Source organism: Pelophylax lessonae (assembly GCF_965119305.1).
Source record: "Pelophylax lessonae genome assembly, chromosome: 1".
NCBI lineage: Eukaryota > Metazoa > Chordata > Amphibia > Anura > Ranidae > Pelophylax > Pelophylax lessonae.
In genome coordinates, this window is record NC_138768.1 from 815,888,836 (window position 1) to 815,915,610 (window position 26,775).

Genomic DNA, 26,775 nt, shown 5'->3' on the forward strand with positions numbered 1-26,775 from the left:
CCACCTATCAGTGCCTATCAGTGCCAATCAGTGCTGCATATCAGTGCCTCCTCATCAGTGCCGCCTTATCAGTGCCACCTCATCAGTGTACATCAATGTAGGAGAAAAATTACTTATTTGCAGACAGAAACTAAGAAAACATTTTTTTTTTTAATTTTTGGTCTTTTTTTTTTTTTTAGCAAACAAAAAAAAAAACAAGCAGTGATTAAATACCACCAAAAGAAATCTCTATTTGTATGAAGAAAATGACCAAAAATTCATTTGGATACAGTGTTGTGTGACTACGCAATTGTCATTTAAAGTGCGACAGCACTGAAAGCTGAAAATTTGCCAGGGCAGGAAGGGGGTGAAAAGTGCCCTGAATTGAAATAGTTAAAAGGGTTGTAAAGTCAGGAAGGTTTTTTTATCTTAAAGCACTCTATGCATTAAGATAAAAATACTTCTGTGTTCAGCAGCCTCCCCCAGCACTCCCTCTGTCCAACGATGTCTACGAGTCTCTTGGCCGTCCTGGGATTCTCCCACCTGATTGGCTGATATAGAGTGGTGGCAACATTGGCTCCTGAGGCTGTCAAAGTCAGTGAGCCAATCAGAAGAGAGAGGGGGTGTGGCCAAACAGCAGCTCCATGTCTGAATAGACACACGAAGCAGCAGCTCGGCTCAGGTGCCCCCATAGCAAGCTGCTTGCTGTGGGGGACTCGATAGGAGGGAGGGGCCAGGAGCAGCAAAGAGGGACCCGGGGAAGAGAAGGATCTGGGCTACTCTGTGCAAAACCAACTGTACAGAGGTAAGTATAACATGTTTGTTATTTTTTTAAACGAGACTTTACATGTAAAGAATACATGAATGGCATGCAGCTTGCTAATTTAATGGGTTTCAAACAATTAAAATATATAAATAATTAGCACAGTACTGATCTTAGTGTGAATGGAACACTCAATGTGATAGAAAACACAAACCTTGAATGCTGCTAAACATCAACAGTGCTTTCCACCACACTATACATACTAAGAATATGTAACACAACGGAGAGGGACTATTGATCATTACAAATTTGGACTTTTATTTTTCTAATATATATATATATATATATATATATATATATATATATATATATATATATATATATATATATATATACATACATACACACACACACACACACACACACATATATATATATATATATATATATATATATATATACACATACACACACACATATATATATATATATATATATATATATATATATATATATATATATATATATATATATATATATATATACACACATACACACACACACACATATATATATATATATATATATATATATATATATATACACATACACACACACATATATATATATATATATATATATATATATATATACACACATACACACACACACACATATATATATATATATATATATATATATATACACATACACACACACACATATATCTCAATAAAATATATTTTTTATTAATTTTATTTGCGCTACATCCTTTTTGTATGTTGGGTATAAAGCAATTGCCGCATGTTCATAAAATGCAGCTGGTAGCAGCTGAACTCCTGCAGCCTTTTTAAGCCACTCCCTTTCACCATACACACGTGATAGCAGCATCTGCACTGGAGCTCTCTGAACTGGCTTCCTGATCGTGAGAACAGTGGTTCATATCTGAGCAAGTGCACATCTGTTTGAATTAAAGAGAAATGTGATATATTAAGTTTATTTAGACTTGTTCTCCTTTATTTCCACTAGGTAATCATGAGAATTACACAATTCCTGCCCCAAGTGACTACATTTATGTAGTACACACAGGCTGAATGTCGGACGACTTTAGCCGGTTTGATAAAAAATGGTCGGCATTCGACCCATGTGTATGGCAGCCAGTCCGACAGAAGCCGTCTATTTGGCCAGCTTCTGTCGGACGAGCATGCTGGAAAACCACCAGCCGACCAGCTATTGGATGGGAGTGCTGATCAGAGTGTCCCCCTGTCAGATATTTTGTATGTGGAAACTTGGCATGTGCTAAAGAAAAAAAGGTCTGTCATGTCCACTATAATAATGAAACAGCAAAAATCGTATGCAGAAAACTGCATCAAAGACCCCTCATGGACTTTACAGACAGACCAACTTAGTAAAAAATTATTTTTATTGTTGGATTATAAAAACAGAGACATACAAACAATACATCCATCTAGAAAACAGATACATATAAAAATTGGTACCCATTACATCACAAAGTATGGCAATAGTGCGGCCCCCTGTCAGAACACAACAGCTCAGCAGGGGAGCTCACTGTACTAATATCAGATTGTTAGTACGGCATCTCTGACCAGAGCGGTCAGTTTTCTTTTTTTTTTTGTTCAACCCAGCGGTATTGTGGCTTTACTTCTCCTCTGAATCTATGGAGGGAGTCATAATTGTCACACAGGCTGGACTTTACATGTCCTTTTGTTCATCTACATTACTCGGTTAGTTGTTGGGAATAGTAGTTTACACAAGATAGATAACATTGTGTATGCTTTCTTTTCTATTCACAGGAAGGAACAAGGACAATTAATTTCTAGCAAGATCAACGGGTAATGCCCTGTACTTGTTGAAAATGTTCTTTGCATGAAAAAAATAATAAAAAAGAACTAATGCAGCCCCCCAAAACCAAGGTCTGGTGACTGCAATAGATTACATTTTTGTTTTCAGTTTAGATTCACCCCAAAAAATCCTTTAAAATTACATTAACCTGTTGAAGCTTATAGATTAGATTTAGCTGTACATTTTTGTATATGTACAGTGGGGAAAATTATTATTTGATCCCCTGCAGATTTTGTAAGTTTGCCCACTTACAAAGAAATGAAGGGTCTAGTCTAGGTTTAGAAAAATATATGATCCTGCCCTGAGGATTCCTTAAATGCCATGCAGTCATCACTACTAGGGTGTATGTAGGCAAGGAGTGGGTGTAAGGAGATCAGCAATACCCAATTTCAAAAAAAGTTGAAAGAAGGGTGTGCTTTATTATTGGCAATGGTTTAGGATACACAGGGCTTTAGCAAACCAAATGTCATTTAATTAGGGTTTACATCAACTTTATTTAAACCTCTTTTGCATCATATCTACATTCATTCACTAATAACGACCATCCCAAGGTATGCTATGGCCCTCTATAAGGTGCGACAAAATAAATGGAGGGCTGTGGGGATCACTTGCCATACCTGGATGAGGTATATGAAGATAGTTTATCCCTCATAACTTTTAGCGTTGCGGCAGCACAAGTCGGATCCAGCTCATCATCATTCCTCTTCCTTCTCGGTGCTGCCAACATCTGAGGAGGCTTCCTCACTTCTGTTTTTTTCAAGGGCAGAGAAGACGATGTCGATGGAGCCTCTAGACCTGAACCAAAAAAAATAAAAATTAGCACTATTAACACTGTGTTCATAACATTTTATGTTGCATTAGTGGATTATGAAATAGAAGAATTTATATATAAAAACCATCACCAATGAGAATTGTGTAGCCCACCCCAGAAATGAAAGAAGCCAGGGTAGGACATCCTCAGCTGTGACACAACTCCTGCTTCAAAGGGAGTCTGGTGCAATCCCTTTGAATTTGGAGGCCAAGTTCAACACCTCGAACTCATGGTTATGTTCCTCAAACCATTCCTGAACCATTTTTGCAGTGTGGCTGAGCGCATTGTCCTGCTGAAAAAGGCTAATGCTAACAGGAAATATGATTTCCATGAAAGGGTATACTAGGTTTGCAACAAGGATTAGATAGGTGGAAAGAGTCTAGTAACATCCACATAAATAGTAGGACCCAAAGTTTCCCAGCGAAACATTTCCCAAAGCATCACACTGTCTTCACCAGCTTGCCTTCTTCCAAAAAACTGTATCCTGGTGCCATATCTTTCCAAGGTAAAGCGATGCACATGAACCCGGCCATCCACATGATGTAAAAGGAAACAGACCACCTTCTTCCATTGCAGCCATGGCTCCCATGCCCATTGTAGGCACTTTTGGCTGTGGACACGGGTTAGCATGGGCACCCTGACTGGTCTGCGGCTACACAACCCCATACACAACAACGTGGTGCCCATTGCTTTCAACACATTAACCTCAAGGACAACATATTCACTTGCTGCCTAATATATCCCACAGGATTTCAGATGCCATTGTAAAGAGATAATCAATGTTACTTAGTTAAAGCAGAGTTCCGGCCTCAGAAATGTTTTTTTAGCAAAAAATACTCGATTAATAGTAATCCATCGCCCTTTACATAACCGCTATTCCCATATTTATTAGTTGTATAGTGTATGATGTGTGTGAAATTCTTACTTTTAAAAACGGTGTCTGAGCGCGGCCATCTTTGCTGTGGTCATCTGAAGCCACAGTGTAATCCTTTATTGCCTTCTTCCTGATTGCAGTTCATTCTGGCTACCCAGAATGCACCGCAAAATCTTGCGTATGCGCAGTACTACGCGATCGGCATAGTACGGGTTTGCATAGGGATGGCAGCGTCGGTGGGAAGTTGCCGCCCCTATAAAGCCCTTCCCCGCCTCCCGGAAGAACAATGCATGTGGAGCACCAGCAGTGATGCCAATCATATTGGGGGCACCAGCAGCGATGGATGGCAGTCACATTGGGGGCACCAGCAGCGATGGCAGTATTATTGGGGGCACCAGCAGTGATGGCAGTATTATTGGGGGCACCAGTAGCGATGGCAGTCATATTGGGGGCACCAGCAGCGATGGCAGTCATATTGGGGGAACCAGCAGCGATGGCAGTCATATTGGGGGCACCAGCAGCGATGGCAGTATTATTGGCGGCACTAGCAGCGATGGCAGTATTATTGGGGGCACCAGCAGTGATGGCCCCAACATCGATAGCAGCGATGCCCCCAATAATACTGCCATCGCTGCTGGTGCCCCCAATAACACTGCGATCGCTGCTGCTGCCCCCAATAATACTGCCATCGCTGCTGCTGCCCCCAATACGACTGCCATCGCTGCTGGTGCCCCCAATATGACTGCCATTGCTGCTGGTTCCCCCAATATGACTGCCATTGCTGCTGGTTCCCCCAATATGACTACCATCGCTGCTGGTGCCCCCAATATGACTGCCATCCATCGCTGCTGGTGCCCCCAATATGACTGCCATCGCTGCTGGTGACCCCAATACGACTGCCATCCATCGCTGCTGCCCCCAATCACACATACCAGAATTGTAGGAAATTCAAGCCGGATGTTTTAAAACCAACGATCAGTCTGCCTCCCTCTCTCGCACAGTCAAAAGGGTATACTGGTAACAATAGCCTGTATACCCATTTTAAAGATGGCGCTGTACGCGCTGGACGCCGCCTATCATCACGTAATTTCCGATTTGGAGATAACACGATGAGAGGAGCGGCCGGCCACCCACGTCACTGCCCATTGCCTCCTGGGAGTGCTGACTAAAAGCTCCCAGGACGCATTGCAGAGCAGGAGGAGGTGGACCAAACAAAGCCCTAAAAACAAGGTAAGTGAGCCCCAAAAAAAAATTGAAATGCCCAATTCATCATTAGCATAGGGATGACTGCTGGAAAATGGAAAGTGGAAAAGTATAGTGGAACTCCGCTTTAACATGTGTGTGGTATAGAGTTTCTTACGGGTCTTGTAGAGGAGATAGATTAAAACAGCAGCATTTTCATGGTCAATGTTTGTCAGCAAGTGTATAAGACTTGTAGGTTACCTACTACTAAAGGGCCCTGATCCTCAAAGTCAAATTGCAATTAATTAAAAAAAAAGTAATCTTTTTATTTTTTTAAACTAGAATATACCTCAGTTTCGAAGGCTTAGGGAGGTGCAGATGACATCACTGTGCGTCATGGTTTTTTCCTAGGATAGCTGGGTGCTCGAAATGTCAAGAGCATATGCCCTTGTAACAGGCTGGGGTACATTTTTGTGGGATTTCAAGCGTCCAGCCATCCCAGCAGGCAATGACCGTGCACAGTGTCGCCTACACCGTTCTGAAGTGGGGACCAAGGTATTTTTTTCTTTAACAAAAGCTTTCATTATAAAATATCTTTGCAGGCGATTTGACTTTGGTGGTGGGGGGCCTTCAGTAGAGTGGACCTCTTATTTTCATGGAAGGTCTGCTTTAATGGCATGGCAGGGAACAGCAAAGAATCATAAACAATGAAAATAAAATTAAATTAAGTACTGCACTATCGTGAGAAAAGGAGGACAGCACAGCAAAAACCCTGACAGACAATGTGACAAGAGGTGGATTCGGCATTTAAACATGCACAAGTTTCTTTTAAAATAACGACATCGAATATTTAGACGACACAACGCCGCTGTAAGACGGACAAAGGGTTTTTTATGCCTTAAATGGCCAAATAGCACCTATTTGCTGGGAGCAATGAAGAGGACGGTGTTGAGGGAATCAATCGATAGCGGGAAATAGAGAGGCAGGCCTCGGAGCCGAGAGATAGGCCGCAGAATGCTGACATTATTGATTTTTGCCAGTTCAGCTGGTCTGGTAATTAAAATGTAAATTTGAGAAAGAGATTATGTCCTGACAGAAATGGTGGGATTAAAAAGGCAGATAAAAAGGCCCGGCGTGAAAATTCACTCTCCACAGATAAAGGAGAGAGTCCATGTACCGAGGTAACAGCTGTGAGACCTCACTGGGGGAACCAAAACATGTCTGCCCACAGCAATTCTACCTAGACAGCTCCAAGGAAACTATCGGCCTTCAAAGTACACCAGTCATGACAGAAGGACAGGAGCTGGTGCTGCTGGGATCCCTGAAAAATGCTAGTTTTCTGGCTATCTGGGGCCTTCTTTTGAAGGAATAGGAGAGGGTCACCCCTCTATGTCAGCCTACGTGTTATTGCACACGTAGGCGTTTTTCAATTGTTTAGAGGCAGGATTGTTTAGATGCAGAAAAAAGCAGAGGAGTGTTTTACCGCAAAAATCCCTGCCAGACGAACCTAAATGTTCTTAAGTGCTAGGCACGTTTAGCACTTGAGCGTTTGTTTATTCCAACACCCAGAATAAATTAATATTCTGGCCAATGGAATAAACTCCCAGATGCTTGATGCACTTAAACACAGCTAAACGCATCTGCAAACAGGGGGATAAAAAAAATCCTGTGTGTATGAGGCCTTATACTGCCTAGAGCAGTAATATCTTGTATCTATGAATGTCTGGTAAGCAGAACTGGGACAAGATATGAGGCGAGATTTCTTCAACAGAGACACAAACTGCAACAAATACACCTTTCAATAAAGTGGGCATGGAAGTCAGTTTCAGATATTACTACTTGTGTTCCCACCAGGAAGATTATGTCCCGTCCTGTGACACCAAGACAGGAAGTAAAGGGAAATCACTTCCATCTTGAGCACAACAAAAAACTGGCTACATCCAAAACTTAAAGCGGAACTAAACCAATCAATTTAACAATTTAAATAACAGTTACATTCCCGCCACGTGCCAGGAAATGTAACTGTCACATTGGTTGTGCTCTCAACTAAATGGATGATGTCATAACTGATCACATGTGCAGCATCATGACAGCTGAAGACCAAACAGAGGCCAAGATGGTAGCTTACTAGGCTGAAAACGATAGAGGAGGGTTTAGTTCCGCTTTAACCCCTTGTTGACTGTATTCTGTATATTTACAGTGGCAAAGCAGCTCCTCTGCATAGGATTACGTTACCTGTACATGATCCTGCACTTCCGGGTCTGAAGCAGGCACACGCGCCCCGGTGACCCGCTTCCACTGTGATTGGACACAGCAGGGGCCAATCAATGTGATGTCCCTTGGGACCCACGATCGCTCCCGAGAGACACACAATGGCCGTCTGCCTATTGAAAAACAAGGCAGAGCGCCGTTCTGAGAGAACTCAGATCCTGTGTTTTTACTAAGCAGGAACACGGATCTCTGCCTTCCACAGTACAAGTACCCCCCCCCCCCACACACAATTAGCAAGCACTCCCTAGGAACACATTTAACCCTTTGATCGACCCTGTTAACCCCTTCACTGCCAGTGTCATTAGTACAGTGACTATGTATTTTTAGCACTGATCACTGTATTAGCTTCTCTGGTCCCCAAAATGTGCCACTTCGTGTCCGAATTGTCTGCCGCAAGTTCACAGTCCCGCTATAAGTCACTGATTGAAGCCATTACTATTAAAAAAAAAAAATCCATAGATCTATTCCATAGTTTATAGACGCTATATCTTTTGTGCAAACCAATCAATATACGCTTATTGTTTTTTTTTTTAACCGGTTGCCGACCGCCGCACGACTATATACTGCGGCGGTCAGCCCCGGCCAGGCAGAGTGACGTATCGGTACGTCACTCGCCCGTCACTGACTTGCGAGCCTATTGCGGGCGGGCACGCGCCCGCCGAGGCGCGCGCCCGCCGCGGCTCGTTCGCAGACAAGTCAGTGCGTGTGACCGGCGGACTCGATGTCCGCCAGTCACACTATGATCGCTCCTGTGAAGGGAGAAAGACAGAGCGGCTTGTGTAAACAAGCTGCCTGTCAGTTCTCCCTGTGTAAAAGTGAAGATCTGTCCGTTCTACTATGTAGAGCGGTTGATCTTTGCTTTTACACCAATAGGAATGTCCTTGCACAGTTAGAATCACGCCCCTAGGACACACTTAACCCCTCCCTGTCCAATAAAGTTAACCCCTTCCCTGCCAGTGTCATTTTTGCAGTAACAGTGCATATGTATAACACTGATTACTGCAGTAATGTCACTGTTACCCCCAAAAGTGTCAAAAATGTCAGTCAAGGGTCCGATCTGTCCGCCGCAATGTCGCAGTACCGAAAAAAAAAATCGCAGATCGCCGCCATTACGCGTTAAAAAAAAAACACCAAAAATGACAAAAATCTTTCCCTTTATTAGTAAACGCGATAACTTTTGCGCAAACCAATCAAAATACGCTTTTTGCGATTTTTTTTTACCAAACATAGGTAGCATAAAACAAATTGGCCGAAAAATGTTAAAAAATTTTGATTTTTACATTTTTTTGGGGAATTTCATATAAAAAAATGTGAAAAATATTGTTATTTTTGCAAAATTTACGCTCTTTTTTTGTTTATAGCGCGTGATCAAAAAATCGCACAGGTGATCAAATACCACCAAAAGAAAGCTCTGTTTGTGGGAAAAAAAGGACGTCAAATTCGTTTAGGTACAGCGTCGCACGACCGCGCAATTGTCCGTTAAAGTCACGCAGTATAAAATCGCAAAAAAACCCCTGGTCCTTTAGCAGCCAAATCCTCCGGGGCTTAAGTGGTTAAACAAAAACCATGTAGCAGAATACATGTTGGCCTAAATTGATGAAGAAATTAGATTTTTTCAATTTTTTATTCAATATGTTTTATAGCAGAAAGTAAGAATTTTTTTTTTCTCAAAACTGTCAGTCTTTTGTTGTTTATCGTGCAAAAAAAAAAATAAAACCACAGAGGTGATCAAATACCACCAAAAAAAAGCATATTTGTGGGGGGGGGGGGGGGGAAGGGACACATTTTATTCTGGTATAGTGTTTCACAACTGCGCAATTGTCATTTAGAGTAACGCAGTGCCCTATCACAAAAATGGCCTGGTCATAAACCTTCCAGCGAGCAAGTGGTTAAAAAGGGGCTTCTATCCATTTTATTTATTACAGGTATTTATAAAGCACCAACAATTTATGAAGAATTTTACAGGCCCTGTCCTCAAAAGCTTACAATCTAAGCTCCTTTGTTTACATGCATATATACATCCACACACTTACTAGGACCAATTAACTACTTGACCTCTGTCAGATTTACCCCCCTTCAGGACCCGGAAATTTTTTGTGATACGGCACTGCGTTACTTTAACTGACAATTGCACGAACATGCAACGCGGTACCCAAGTAAATTATGTGTCATTAATTTCCCCACAAATAGAGATTTATTTTGGTGGTAATTGATCACCACTGCTTTTTTTACTTTTTGTGCTATAAACTAAAAAATAGGACCAACAATTTTGAAGGGGGAAAAAAAAAAAACAATATTTTTTACTTTCTGCTGTAAAACACATCCAATAAAAAAAAAAAAAAAAAAATGGGGGGGGGGGGGGGGAAAAACACCCCTCACATTTTTGTAAGTATTTTATTATATCTTTTCATGTGACAACACTGAAGAAATGACACTTTGCTACAATGTAAAGTAGTGAGTGTACAGCTTGTATAACAGTGTAAATTTGCTGCCCCCTCAAAATAACAACACACAGCCATTAATGTCTAAATCGCTGGCAACAAAAGGGAGTAAACCCCTAAGTGAAAATGTCAGAATTGGGCCCAAAGTGTCAATATTGTGTGGCCACCAATTTTTTTCCAGCACTGCCTAAACCCTCTTGGGCATGGAGTTCCCCAGAGCTTCACAGGTTGCCACTGGAGCCCTCTTCCACTCCTCCATGACGACATCATGGAGCTGGTGGATGCTAGTGACCTTGCACTCCTCCACCTTCTGTTTGAGAATGCCCCACAGATGCTCAATAGGGTTTAGGTCTGGAGACATGCTTGGCCAGTCCATCACCTTTACCCTCAGCTTCTTTAGCAAGACAGTTGTAGTCTTGGAGGTGTGTCTGGAGTCGTTAGGTTGGAATACTGCCCTGCAGCCAAGTCTCTGAAGGGAGGTGATCATGCTCTGCTTCAGTATGTCACAGTACATGTTGGCATTCATAGTTCCCTCAATGAACTGTAGCCCCCCAGTGCCGGTAGCACTCATGCAGCCCCAGACCATGACACTCCCACCACCATACTTAACTATAGGCAACACACACTTGTCTTTGTACTCCTCACCTGGTTGCCACCACACACGCTTGACACCATCTGAACCAAATAAGTTTATCTTGGCCTCATCAGACTACAGGACATGGTTCCAGTAATCCATGTCCTTAGTCTGCTTGTTTGCTGAAAACTGTTTGCGGGCTTTCTTGTGCATCATCTTAAGAAGAGGCTTCCTTATGGGACAACAGCCATGCAGACCAATTTGATTCAGTGTGCGGCGTATGGTCTGAGCACTGACAAGCTGGCCCCCCAACCCTTCAACCTCTGCAGCAATGCTGGCAGCACTCATACGTCTATTTCCCAAAGACAACCTCTGGATATGATGCTGAGCACATGCACTCAGCTTCTTTGGTCAACCATGGTGAGGCCTGTTCTGAGTGGAACCTGTCCTGTTAAACCGCTGTATGGTCTTGGCCACCGTCGGCAGCTCAGTTTCAGGGTCTTGGCAATCTTCTAATAGCCTAGGCCATCTTTATGTAGAGCAACAATAATTTTTTTCAGATCCTCAAAGTTCTTTGCCATGAGGTGCCATGTTGAACTTCCAGTGACCAGTATGAGAAAGTGAGAGCGATAACACCAAATTTAACACATCTGCGAGTCACATGACACCGGGGAGGGAAAATGGTTAATTTGGACATTTCCACTTAGGGGTGTACTCACTTTTGTTGCCAGCGGTTTAGACGTTAATGGCTATGTGTTAAGTTATTTTGAGGGGACAGCAAATTTACACCGTTATACAAGCTGTACACTCACTACTGTAATTTCTTCAGTATTGTCACATTAAAAGATTTAATAAAATAATTACGGGGGGCGCATGTGCGGCGCAATGAGAGAAGGAAGCTTCCTGGGAGAGCTCCGGCAGACACGGAGACAAAATAGACTCCCACAAGGCCATCTTGCAAGATTTTCTTGCCCTGAGTACCTCGCATCCCTGTGGAATAACAAGGTGTATGTCATCCGGCAAGAAGTCAAAGAGTTACCAGTCGCAATGATCTATTACTACCCATCTCCTGCGTGCCAAGGAACAGGCAAGCACGACTAAAGATGGCGCCCAGACCGTAGCCCACACAGCTAATAAAATTTGTGGGAGGATAGCTTGTGCTCTATGTATGAAACGTTAGCTGAAAACTTCCAGACAGAACTTCACAAGACCACTAGCACACTGACTCAGGAAATAACAGCATTGGGCAGTCGCACCGATTTGTTAGAGACTAAGCATGATGAACTTGCCCTAGCCCATGCTGACCTCGGAAGAGTCTTTAGCTGAAAATTTCACCTCCATGCAGTCCCACGTAAAGGACTTAGACAACCGAAATTGCAGAAACAATCTTCGGTTACAAGGCATACCTGAGTCAGTCACTGATCTCCTATCAGTATCTGCTAAATTATTCTATACCCTCCTTCCAGAAGCCTCTAAAACAGCCTTTGCATGTGACAGAATACATCGGGCCTTACGTCCAAACCACCTTTGGTCGAACCCCCCACCCGTGATGTAATTCTTTGCTTGAAAGATTACCTCATTAAAGGAGGAAATTCTATGAGCTTCAAGAAACACAGCAAATATTGAAGTGGATGGAGTGAAAATTAAAATCCTTTCAGATATCTTCCAGGCTATCCTAGATCGTAGATGCAAAATGAAAGAAGTCACATCAGTGCTCCAATCAGCCTGCAACTGCTACTGTTGGTTTTCCATTTAAGCTCACGGTTCCTCATAATGGTACCACATACACAGTATATAATGTTACCGAAGGCAAGGAGCTTCTGATCAAACTAGGCCTACTTAAATCAGATGCCCTTTCCAGTCACCCCTCCACTCCTAGACCTCAGCCGCAATGGGCTCCCCCCCCTCCCCCACAGGAATCAAAAAAGATGGCGCCAGCCATGCTGAGACCCAACAGCCTAACTGATCCTCAACACATTGGCTTTTAAACTACGGAACGTGTACAAGCTTTGCCACGTTTAGGGAAGTCACACGGGTAGGGGACAGTCTCAGAATAACTGTATCCTGATCACACATGTACCTTCGGAGAACTTTTTATACCACATACTACAACAGATAAGTTAGAGCACTTGACCAGATTCTTTTTGGTTCAAGTCCCCTTCTGTTTTTTTTATCTTTGTACATGTAACATGTACATTCCAGTTGGCAACTTCATGCACCAAAGGTAAATTTAAATAGGACTCTCACTTTCAAGCAAAAGACCCAACCCCGCGTCTATAGCCATTTCCCCTACTTGCTTCTGGATCCAGCCCGTGGTGGTGTTCAGGGCAGCATGGTTTGTACGGTTGCTCTGTTTGATATTGCGGATCTCTCTGGCTCCTCCTATAAGTATCGGCCCCATTAGTCCGAAGAACATTGTTTTTTTTAGTCAATCTGAATTTTTTTTCCCCTGACCCCCATGCTCATTGTTGGTATTTGAGCATAGTTTTGTTTAGGTTTGTTATGTTTTATGGCTTTGGAAGATCTAACCCGATAGTTTCATTTCAATGTATGCTATTGACAAAGGACTTTGCTGATATTTACAGTATACAGTCATCACACAAATATATATGGGTCTGGCTACTCCACTGGGAAGTTCTATCCTGTGCTTTAAAACCTATGCTACTAAAAAAAGAGGACACAGACACAGAAGAGGCATATTTTATTTTCCAGTTTGCTCATTTTACTTTTAACTCAATGTACTAATATAACCAAGCTTTGTTTTAATGCTTTATCATGGCACTTAAAATAGTAACCCATAATGTACAAGGTTTTAACCTTCCTCAAAAGCACAAAAAGGCGTTTTGCAACTATAAGAACCTTGGAGCAGATATCCTCTTGCTACAAGAGACTAATTTTTCCACCTCTAGTCATCCTCAATTTTTTGATAAAACATTGAAACAATTATGCTGCACAACCCATTCCACTAAATCCCATGGAGTAGCTAAATTCATACGTAATACGTAACTCATTGATATTTGATGTTCATAAGGATCCTAACAATCTTACGGCTCACCCTACCCTTGATAGAAGCAGAGTTACTCCTTCTTTCAAAGCTTTTCCTAAGTCAGTGGTTAGCTCTCTAAACTCACTGCAACTCATGGATACCTGGCGAGCGCACAATATAGGTTCTAGATCATACACCTTCTATTCTAACCCAGATGACATTTATGCCCGTCTGGATTATATTTTTTGCACCCCAATCGTTCTAGCCAATTGGTCAGCTACAGAAATCCATGTTTGCCCCTGTCTGACCATATTATGGTAGCCTTCTCTACATCACAAATTGGCTTTAAACCTACAACCCACACATGGAGACTTAATGATTCTCTGCTTACGGACCCCACAGTTATTTTGCGTCTCTTTCAAAACATCTGGACACATTCTTTACAGGGAATTCACTTCCAGAAACATCCCACTCTACATTATGGACTGCCCATAAGGCGGTAATGCGAGGCCATCTTATTAGTATAGCAGCAAATAAGCACAAAGCCATCCTTGCAGATTTACGATCTCTCACAAAGACATTAGATCACTTATACAATCGCTACAGTCAATCCCCCTCTCCAGAACTCCTTCAACAAATTAACTCCAAAACACATGCTTTAGACCCGATACTATCTGATAACACTGAAAAATCTTTGCAATGGTCTAGGGCAAAATTTTTGCTATTCATTAACTCCACTTCTATGTTTGCAAGAAAGCTCAACCATACAGTAAAACCACCTCATGTGTGCAAATGACGAAACTCTGCCGGTACCCTAGTTTCACATCCCAAAGACATTCTAGATATTTTTGTGGACTACAAGAAATTGTTTTCAGAACCACATATGACCTTTGACCTGGCCTCTCTGACCTGGTTCACCAACCTTGCCCTGCCCACTCTGTCCAACCAGCAACAAGAAACTTTAAATGCTCCTTGCACTGCCACAGCTATTATTAAATCTCTTAAGTCATCTACAGCCCCTGGCCCAGATGGTTACAACACATTTTATTACAAAAAAGTTCTCATCTACACTAACTCTGAAACTGCCCACCCTTTATAACCATATTTTAAAAGGTAACAATTCCCCCCCCCCAGAAATGCTTTTAGCCAACATGTCTCAAAACCCAACAAAGATCATTCTCTCCCTGAAAACCTCCGGCCAATCTCAGTTAACAACGACCTGAAAATCTTTGGTAGGATGCTGGCAGACAGATTGGCTTCGGGAATCACCTCTCTTGTCTCTCCAGATCAGAGCGGGTTTATACCTAGCAGACAAGTTACTGATAACATACGCCTGGTAACCAACGTCATTCAAGATGGCAATCCACATTCCAAACAAGTTCTTCTCCTTAGCCTTGATATCCATAAGGCGTTTGACAGCGTAAGCTGGTCATATTTAGACTATTTACTACTAGATTTGGTATTACAGGTGATTTTCTCAAAGGGTTTCATGCCCTATATCAAAAGCTCCCCAGACCCGCATCAAATTACCTGGTAATAATTCACAATTTTTTCCACTACAAAAGAGGCACCAGGCAGGGTTGTCCACTATCCCCGCTCCCCTTTGCTTTAGTAATAGAACCCCTGTCTAGAGCGATTTCAGAAAACATTGAGATCAAATGCAATTGTAAGGGTCCAGGCGAATTCAAACTTAGTCTACATGCAGATGATGTCCTGTTATTTCTAACTAATCCCTTAACTGCGTTACCCAACTTGCCATCCCTATTAGAGTCTATTCAAAACATATCAGGTCTGGGGGTTAACCTATCTAAATGTTTGGCCATGCCGAATAATATATCAATCTGATGACCACTCTGCAACAATATTTTTCTTTTGCATGGTGCACTCAATCTTTCCGTTACCTTGGGATACAACTTACTCCCTCATTTCAAGCCCTTTTTCACAATACCTATCACCTAATTGTCTTGCACATTAGAACCCTACTAAAAATTTGGGCTACTTACCATATCTGGTGGTATATGCAAAATAAATGAGGATAATATCAAAGATGCCAGGTCCAGAACGTTTCCTGTTACTATGGACACTTCTTTCTCAGATTATTGTAGCAATATCATAAAGTACAAATATCTTGTATAATTGGGTTAAGGTGGTGTGTTTAGTATATTGCCAGTCCCCAGTTCAAAGTGCCAAAAGCAGGCAAATTACCTCCAGTAAAGGAAATGCATTGTGGCAAATTCACAAGAGCTAAGCCCCCAAGCTGCTGATCAAGCAAATTTTCAATCGGCCTAAGCAAATCAATGTACCCCTTCCATTATACAAACTAACTGACCTGTGTTTGTCCCAAGTCCAAGGTAATGTGTGTGCTGGATGATGCAGACACATATGCTGCTGCGGGGGAAACAGTTCACTTAAGTAGACAGTTTGAAAGACTTTGGTAATGAAGGATAGAGTAAAATGGGGTTGCCCGGTGGCTCTCACCATTCCCCAGTACACAAAAGGTCTCCTCCTTCTTTCTGGAAATCCAGATCACAGTCAAATGGCGGCTAGATGCGTAAACAGTGTCAGGCGTATTGATGGGAAAGCACTGTGCCAGAGTCGCGTGTCTGCATTCAACAATGCTCTTTTAAAGTTTATTGCTGGCATTTGACGGAACTGGCTAATACAACCGGTGGAAAGCATATTGGAGCGTGAACCCCTCTGCGACTTGCATCAATGCGTTTTGCATACGTCACGTATGCAAAACCCGTTGACGCAAGTCGAACAGAGGGCTTTGCGCTCCAACATGCGTTCCACCGGTTGTGTGAGGGGTGTACTCACTTTTGTGAGATACTGTATTCACTGGAAATTTTATTTATTTTAATTTTTTTAAATAGTAGTAATGGTGGCTTTTAGCCACCTATAGCGGGACTGTGACATTGTGGTGAACAGTCTGAAATTGACATTTTGTGGGAACCAGTGACACTAATCCAGTGATCTGTGCTAAAAATATGCACGGTCACTGTACTAAGAACATTTGGGGCGATCAAAGGGGTAAATGTTTGCCCAACCAGTGTTTGTGTTCACTATGTGTGCTGCTTTTACTAAGGGAAGTGATGTATTTTATTCCCTGCATTGCAGGGACACAAAATCCATCACTTTTACCCCTGTCAGAACAGAGCTCTGCCTTGTTTATATAGGCAGAGCTCAGCTCCATCTCTCTCCTCATCGATCAGTGGGTTCCAGTGGACATCTATTGACCTGCTGATTGGCTTGTGCAGTGTCAAATCACAGCCGCGGTGCACCTCTTAGCCAGAAGTGCCGGATCTCATATTAGGTACGTGATGCAACACAGGAGAGCCCCTCTGCCGCTGTATAACTAAGTTATGCAGTCGGTAAGCTGTTTAAGTGGAACTACACTGCATCTTGAGCACCACAAACCAAAATCCCATTTAATTCCTACCCTCCTGAAGACTCCTGGGATGTAGGACATCATTTGAGCCTAGGCCAGAAATATGATGTACAGTACTTTCCGCTCAATTTCCTACTGCTAGCAGCATAAGGATTATAAATTGTCAATGTGGATTGAGAGGGTGAATGTCTGCTTTAACACGTCTTTGGAATGTGGGAGAAAAGCCATGCAAGCACAGGGAGAACTTTGCTTATACAGAACACGGTCTCTTGTGCACCATTCAAAAATATTACTTTTCCTCAAACCACTGTACATCCAAAAGCTCTTTTCTGTACAGCAGACCCCCTTCCATAAATCCAAACTCCATTTGTTCAACAAAAAGGACAGGGACTGAAGTACGCTTGTACCTGCATGGTCCTGTAGATACAATGATATCACAGCGGTGTACACAGCTATCACATCTTTTCAAGCCTTGGATAAAATAAGAGTAGTCCAGGTAAAACATGCTGTCCTTCATCCCGCAGAGCAGCGGTTGTAGCAGTGCCTAGATAAAGAAGCATACAGCCTGTTCTCAGCCTCATCGTCTTTCTCCCCTCTGTCACTTCTGGTTTATCAAGCCTGCCGGGAGACAGATTGAGGCAAGCGAGGCACTGCTGATGTTATCAGGATCTGGACATCATTGTCAAACATAGTCTATACATTTCTTATGTGCCGCTGACAACACAAACTGCACTGAATGCAGACTGAGGGGAATTAAGCTTCTTGTAATATCTGGTTGGACTCAAGGTTCCCATATACAGCAGATGAGCACCACTGGATCCCAATGATTATGGTCAGATATGGCAGTAATCCCATGTCCATGAGGACTACACAGTTTGCACAGATATGTTTAGCCTTACCATGTTTGTTTGCAACAGTGCTGACACAATCACCTACATGGTGCATAAACATGCATACTTAACATGTGACCATCTATGTAGCTAATGCCTATAGCCTGGTTGCCCAACCTGCAGCCTGGGGGCCACATGCGGCCCTTTGACACTTTTATGTGTGGCCCATCTCCTGTAGTATGTCTGCAGTCTCTGACCATCTCTTGCATCATGTCCGCAGTCTCTGACCACCTCCTGTATGTCCACAGTTTATAACAAACAAGTAGTAACATCACAGGTAGCATGTCCACAATCTCTGATCATCTCTTGTATTATGTCCACATTCTCTTAGAATCTCTTGTATCATACCCATAGTCCTTGACGATATCTTCTTGTGTATCTGTGTTCTCGGACACTGAATATTCACTAATTCTATGTGAAGCCATTTAGGGATGTTGGGGACCCCACGTAAGACCCTCCATATAAAAACATTGACCACCACTGGCCTAATGTCTACAGCAGCCTATCCTGACCAAAGTTCCTCCTGAGATTGCCAAGGATTCATTGAGCAGTGAGCAATGGCAATTTGATCTCCCACCTGCACTGAACACCCTTAACACCAATACAAGGGGACACGTCTTCAATCCTACTTAAAGGAGTTGTAAAGTCAGGAAGGTTTTTTTGTATCTTAATGCATTCTATGTTGCATCAGCCCCCCTCAGCAGCCCTAATACTTACTTGAGCCACATCTCTGTCCAGCAATGTCCATGAGTGTCTCGGCCGTGCAAGACTCTCCCTTCTGATTGGCTGAGACATAGCAGCTGCGCCATTGGCTCCCACTGCGGTCAATCAAGGTCAGTCAGCCAATCAGAAGAGAGAGGGGGTGGGGCCAGGGCAGACTGCAGCTCTGTGTCTGAACACAGGGAGCGGTGACTTGGCTCAGGTGCCCCAATAGCAAGCTGCTTGCTGTGGGGGCACTCACTAAGAGGGAGGGGCCAGGATCACAGAAGAAGAGGAACCAGAGAAGAGGAGGATCCAGGCTGCTCTGTGCAAAACCACTGCAACAGAGCAGGGAAGTATAACATGTTTCTTTTTTTTTTTCAATAAAAATAACAAACATAAGACTTTAAAATCACTTTTAATTTGGAGAAACCTCAGTTCTTACTGCACAAAATATAGAAGAAAATTGTTCCACCAATTATGGGACTTTTTTTAGGTACCAATATATGTCACAACTCAATACCAACAGTTAAAATTACATCCAAGATTTATTTGGATCTTATTCTGAACAAACCTGCCAGGAAGATCTTGTCATCTTGTGTTTATGGAAAATGATTCATGTAACATTTACTTCCTGGAATCCATCTGCCCTTCGCTCAAGCACACATGCAGGAGAGTGTGCGTAGCTGAGAAAACCCCTCCACCTTTCTTCCCCTCCTAAGACAAACTAGTTGTGGACCCTCCTAAAGACTCCTGGGGGTGCATGTCATCACTTGCCTAGGCAAGAAACCAGGAAGTAACTGAAGTATTAAATAAATATATTATACTTTTCTATTTACTAATGCTAGCAGCAAGAGGATGGATTAAAAATAATCAATGCTGATTAGAAGAATGAAGTTTCACTTTAATATGTTTCTACAGTTTTTTTTTTCATTTTTGTGTTTTTTTTGTAAAAAGGTAAGGCTGGATTTCAGGGCCGTACAGGGCATTTTAATTCATCCTCTGAATGCCTTTTATACCTGGCAGGAAAAAATAGAATTTTTGTAAGAACTTACCTTAAAATTATTTTCGCCGCCCACTCATACAATCTGCACGTCTGGGTATTGCCCTTCTCCACAAGAGTAAGCTAGGCAGAAGATTTTGTTAGAATATTCACAAAAACTTTGTATAGACACACCTATAGAGGGCTGTCCCTCTGGTCAATACCCCCAGCTAGCTTCATTCCCAATTCAGTTTGGTAGCAAGCAGTATAGAGATCCATAAACCCAAAAAGAGGGGTGCGGGACGGCGACTGTCAGAGGACTCAGAGAAAATAATTTTAAGGTAAGTTCTTACAAAAATTATATTTTCTCTTACGTCCTCTGACAGTCGCCGCCCACTTATACAATCTTCACGTCTGGGACCTCCCAAAGCAGTGTAGATGTGAGGGGTGGGAAAACGTAACCGTCAAGAAAGGCAACGTAGCACCCAGGTCAGAGAAAAGAACCTTTTCTGAAAAACAGAAAGGTAAACACTAGGCAACAAGAAAGCTCAACAGGAGCAAAAACCCAGGAAAGCAAAACAAAAAATACTTTTCTAGAGAGAAAACATAAAAAGAAGAAAAAGGCTGAGACTGCAGCCCCAGCCAGGGAAAAGCCAGCCTACTCCTAAGCTAGGCAGCAGCAAACTGAATTGGGAATGAAGCTAGCTGGGGGTATTGACCAGAGGAACAGAAGGGTGGAGCCGCTCAGGTGTATGTCTCAGACCTGGTGCTGGTCGGACCCGTCATCCGAAGACGTAAGAAATTGGAAATATGAGACCGCACTCTGGTCACAAGTTTGATTTCAACTTGTGACCAGAGTGCGGTCTCATATTTCCAATTTGGTATTGACCAGAGGGACAGCCCCCTGTAGGTGTGTCTATACAAAGTTTTTGTGAATATTCTAACAAAATCTACTGCCTAGCTTACTCCTGTGGAGAAGGCCAATACCCAGACGTGCAGATTGTAGCAAACTGTCATTTCTTCAGTGTTGTCACATGAAAAGATATAATAAAATATTTACAAAAAAATTTGAGGGGTATACTCGCTTTTGTGAGATACTGTATTTAAACCCAGCCTAAATGGATAAGTCAACCTACATCAGTGAATTAACAGTGAAATGATAATTTACTAGGTAAAGCATAGTTATGTCTAACGAAGAGCAAAGGAGATTCCTATGGTAGGTGTTGGAATACAAGGGGAACGGTAATTTTTTGAAAATGGTCACTATTATAGGCCCGCAAAGTTGTATGCATCCAACACATTATAACATGAGGAAAGGTGGGCTTTACATATTACAATTTGGAAAGCGGAATTTTACACAAGCTCCCTTAAATGATCTATAGCAGGGATTCCCAAACTACGGCCCTGCCGCTGTTGCAGAACTACACATCCCATGAGGCATTGTAAAACTCTGACATTCACATACATGACTAGGCATGATTGGAATTGTAGTTCCTGAACAACTAGAGGGCCGTAGTTTGGGAATCCCTGATCTATAGAATAGTAAAAAAAGTCTGGATCAAGGCAAAGGGCTTTGTACACCTCTGCCTGATGCGTAATGCAGGTGGCACATCACATTGCGATCCAGTGATCTTACAATCCTCCAGCTTTTTAGGGAAAAAAAAAAAAAAGGTTTACTTGTCTTTCATCCCCTGAAGACATCTGTTGCACCAGATGAAAGATGTCAGTTGAGGCCAGTGGCATATTATGTTGTGCACCCGCTGTTGATTTCTGGTGTGGTGTGGCTTGCCTGTGTTAGTCTAACTTTTGTGAGTATATCTACTGTTAATAAATGATGTGGATTCAGCATACTACTGTTAATTTGTTGTTTCTCCTACCCACTATTACTTTGTGGTGCTGACTTCGGATAACCAGTGAAGGACCATGGAGGTGGTGGAGTAAGTGGTATCCTGGTTGTTGCCCCCCCCAATTGGATTATTTCTGGCACACTTGTCTGTGAGGTGGTTTCGGATTCTTACACATGGAATTTCCTAATTTCCAGGATTTAACATTTGGACTTGTATAGATTTCTCTATAAAGTTTACTTCTTGTTTTGCATAAGTGATTTATATAGGTTATGGGACTGCCGTTTTACCATTTATTTGATGCACATTGTTCATTTTGGTTTATTACGAGTTAACTATTTTTCACATAGATATTTTGGTATTGATCACTACAGTGATATTGGTTTTGGGCACCTTTTAGAATAATGAAAAACAAAATAAAAAATTACAATATCAAATCTGACCCCTAAAAAAAAAAAATGAAATATCCATCTACACACACACACACACACAAGTATGCAACAAGGATCAGGACTTTTACCACGGTTGGCTATGCAAAGTCTCTTCCCAATGACGAATTTATGAATCTATTAGGCACCGGGCTTTGTAAACAACATTTTTAATCATTGCCATGGAATGCCAACATCTCCAAAATGCAATTACTTGTTTGTTTTAATCATGTTTTATTCCAAACTAATTACACACAGGAAATAATCACTTCCCCGGCCCCTCATTGTTTCGAACGGTATAAAAGTACCTCTGGAATGGAACAGCCTGATGAATGGGCCATTTCAATCTACTCCTCCACTCATCAGCATTCTACAGAGTCTGTGTCCGAGTTTCTCATTTCCTTTTCATGAGCAACAGCCCAAAGACAAATTTGCTAATAAACATGATTTAAGGTCAGTCCACCCAAAACCGAAAATGTCACTTTTCAGATGATGTCAAAGTACTAAATCACCTGACTGCTTCTTTTGTCTCTCAGGGCTCAAGCAAGTTGATCTCTGCATTGAGCACCCAAGTCTGCATAACATATCCAATCATTAACAGGGGGTCTTCTGTCCCTTATAGAATTTAGATGTGTACTATCTCCAAACTACCACTTCTTCTCGATCAGCCTTATTCATAGGCATACAAGTAGTAATAAAGACATCAAAATTATCATAACTAATCAAAACTAAAGACATCAGTCCCCATCATCTTTAAAAAGTTGCAATACCTATCCTACCTCCAAAGCTGTCCCCTACATAATTACCAGTCCAGCACCAAAACTTTTCTGGGTTCTACAACCCAGTGTCATTCAACAATTCTGGTGATCCCATGACATCAAAGACCTTGCCCTCTGCCCCCGACTCACAGGAGAATACTGCAGATAGTGGCATCACATAATTTAGTTGCCTCACTCACTGCAGCATTCAGGATCTGCCCACTGAAAGTGGAAGAAGGTAATAAGTGGACCTGTGATGTCATATAGCCATATCGAAGACACCTGAAAAAATATATGCATACAATATTTTCTTTGTCAAGGGTTGAGGGGGATGTACCAATAGTGGGGGGAGGGGGGAGGGGGTAACCCCAGGATTGGCGTTGGAACTATGCAGGAAGGTAGCTTTCATGTATCTCTAACATATTTATCCAGAAAAGCATTTTATCCAGAAATGCTTTGTTAGCTACTTATTTAGTCATTCATTTTTAATGGTCATTTAAATAGTCAGTGCATATTATCTCCTTATTGAGGGTAACCTTGATGGACATCAGAAGTGCCTACAAGAGATGCCAGAAGCCAGGGTATGACTTATCAAATTCCACCTATAACTAAAAAATACTTCAGTGACTCCAGTGAGAGTCTTGGTAAAACATCTTCTAATGGAGACATCACAGGAGAAGATTACCAAAATACAAGTTCCAACATCAGCCAAGACAGAGAAGCTAGCCAGCACAGCTTTTTGTAACACCCCTGCTTAAAGCGGTAGTATCCCGCTTTTTGACACTTTTACCTACAGGTAAGCCTATAATAAGGCTTACCTGTAGGTACAAATAACATCTCCTAAACCGGCATGGTTTAGGAGATATTTACAGTGCATGCAGCCGCTCGCGTGAGCGGCACATGCGCTCTGAAGGTCCGGGGGGACCTTCAATTAGTTTGCCGGGAGCTTGCCGGAAAATCACGTCATTGCGGCTCCGGCCAATCATCGCGCCGGAGCCGTCTCTTGCGGTCAATCACCGCGCCGGAGCCGCCGAACCCAGAAGAGACGGCGAGGGATAATGGCAGCGCCCGCAGCGATGTCCGGGGGTCCGTGTCGGGGCTTCATTCTAAGGTAAGTTACACATAATGGGCTAGTATGCGATGCATACTAGCTCATTATGCCTTTGTCTTGCAGGTTTTTTTTTTTATTTTTTTTATTTTTTAGGGTTTACAACCGCTTTAATACAGGTAGGCAGTGTGAACATAATCAAGAAGAAAAACACAAACATAAAAAAGCGACGGCATAAAAAAGACCAAATATTCCATCGAGTCTGCTCTTTTTATTTATTTTTTTAATAAAGGTTACGTATTTTTTTCTTGCTAACTTTTTGTCTAAGTATAGATCTAGGTTTGATGCAAAAGCAAGGTTACACCACTCCAGGTGAGATAGATCCTCCCTCTAATGACAAGGGGCAAGTCCAGTCCACGGTCTGAGCAGATATCCAGGCATGAAAGAATTTCGGATTGCACTCCAGAATGTAAAAGGATAAAACATTTCTCTTTATTCCTATTGTAAATAAATCTGGACAATACCGATACAGAAAAGCCACAGGGTAAGTTGACGCATTTCACAAATTAAAATTTGCTTCATCGTAACTCTCCCAGGATGTATGAGGGAGGCACCTGTCGAATTCCTCTTCGTGTGCAATCCTCGTTTTACCCCATACAATCCCGAAGTTCAGACATGGATACATTTCAGAAATTAGTGGAACGAGAGCCATTTGCACTGGCTTCCCAGATCTCCGCCCATACACGTATCAGTGAAGATAATTTAACAGTTGGAGAGAGGTCAGCACTGCGAACCTTGATGATCCATCCATTATGGTCTTAAATGCTGACAAAGGAGGGGCAGTGGTAGTCCTGGATATGGATGTGTATAGAAGCAGTGAGACAACTCACGGATGAGAAAACATGCACTACATTGAGAAGCGATCCAACAAAAAAATACAGACGCATTTTGAAATCATTGGTTGATCAGGGAGCTAGTTTAGGGGCATTTACACCGAAGGACACTGAAGTATTGGTTCCAGACTGTCCAATCTTGCCTACCTCCCACCACCTCCCTAAGGTTCATAAGGGTAAAAACCCGGTACAGGGGAGACCCATTGTCTCTGGCATTGGGTCCCTCAATAAACGTTTGGGAGAATGGGTGGACGGTCAGTTACAAAACATTGTTCAAACATTACTTAGCTTCCTTGGAGACACTAACCACTTGTTAGCTGTTATAGATGGTTTTGGATGGAGTGCTGATTTTGCATGGATTACATGCGACGTCTTGAGCTTTTATTCAACCATACCCCATGATTTGGCTCATGAAGCGGTTTTATACTCTCTAATTTGTTACACAGATATTTCTTCAGATCGGGAGTTCATTGTAGAAGCTTTAGATTATTTTTTGACAATTATTTGTTTGATGGGGTTTTCTACCTCCAGAGGTGTGGAGCCGTGATGGGAATGATGTTTTTGCCCTCATTAGCCAACCTTTTCATGGGTTGGTGGGAGAGGTCCCACATCTTTGGAGATAGGAACCCCTTTAGGAGCCACATTGCCCTATATTTTAGATATATAATGAGGATTTGATTTTTGTGTGTGACAAAAGCATTGCCCTCACCTCTTTTCTGTGTTATTTGAATGCAAATGGATGCCAATACAGTTAACTTTTTGGATGCACAACTGAAGCACTGTTAAAGAAAGATTGTGACTCAGTGGTATAGAGCTTATTCCATAGCTTTGAGGAAGGATAGGAAAGATCTACTATCCAATAAAGGTAGACATAGGACAATAGATGACAGAGACAAATGCCCCCCTATTAGTACTCGCCTATAGCTTAGAATTTAAACAAATGAAGGACATTGTTTTTAAACACTTACCAATTCTTTATAGTGATGCAACTTGTGCACAAATTCTGGATAAAAGGTGTGAATGTTGTGGCTAGAAGAGCAAGATCTCTGGGCAATTATTTATCTCCTATAGTGAAAAAACTATCAGCGCAAGACTAAGTGAAATTCAAATGTGTATAAAATGTGCTAGAATAAGTCAATATATAAATCCGGCTGCATACACAAATTGTGTCCACACCTCACAACAAAAACATAAAAATCAAAAAACGTGCTGCGCCAGAAGTGCACAAAAATAATTAGTGATTACATGAATCAACAAGTGTTATCAACAAAATATGGTGTCCATCATATGTGCTCTGATGGAACATAAATGTTCATATAAAGTGCTCCAAAGCAATGATTAGTATATCCAGGTGATGACAGGACAGCCTCAATCCCTTGTGAATCAAGCAGGAACCACCAGTGTGTGAACTCCCTCCACCAGTAAGATTGGCCTCTCACCTTGATACCAGACCCAAACGGGCCAGCATGAGCATATCAGGGGATAAACAGACTATCACAGGTAACCTCTCCAGCCTTCACCTCCGGGGGTCGCCAGGACATAAAATAAAGATAAAGCAAAGATCTAGTGCTCTCTGAATGTAAATAATGAGCTTTTATTGAGCATAAAGGGGTAACTCACATTTGTTGGGCACTCAGCCGTGCCTGCTATTATGGCATTCAGTGTTGGAGAGTAGCACCCGAGCGATCGGCGTCAGGCACGCAGGCTCCGCCTCCCTATACGCGTTACGCCTGGAGCGTGGGCTCCGTTTGGCTTCTTCGGTAGACCCCTACCGAAGAAGCCAAACGGAGCCCACGCTCCAGGCGTAACGCGTATAGGGAGGCGGAGCCTGCGTGCCTGACGCCGATCGCTCGGGTGCTACTCTCCAACACTGAATGCCATAATAGCAGGCACGGCTGAGTGCCCAACAAATGTGAGTTACCCCTTTATGCTCAATAAAAGCTCATTATTTACATTCAGAGAGCACTAGATCTTTGCTTTATCTTTATTTTATGTCCTGGCGACCCCCGGAGGTGAAGGCTGGAGAGGTTACCTGTGATAATCTGTTTATCCCCTGATATGCTCATGCTGGCCCGTTTGGGTCTGGTATCAAGGTGAGAGG

General features: G+C 42.4%; 1 protein-coding gene across 1 annotated transcript in view; it reads right to left on the reverse strand.

Moving 5' to 3' along the window:
- Window positions 1-26,775, reverse strand: part of UVSSA (UV stimulated scaffold protein A) — a 176,657-nt gene that overhangs the window by 48,767 nt on the left and 101,115 nt on the right. Inside the window, exon 9 of the mRNA XM_082262082.1 lies at window positions 3,223-3,400. Coding sequence (XP_082118208.1) covers window positions 3,223-3,400 — 178 coding nt within the window. The remainder of the gene's footprint in view (window positions 1-3,222; window positions 3,401-26,775) is intronic.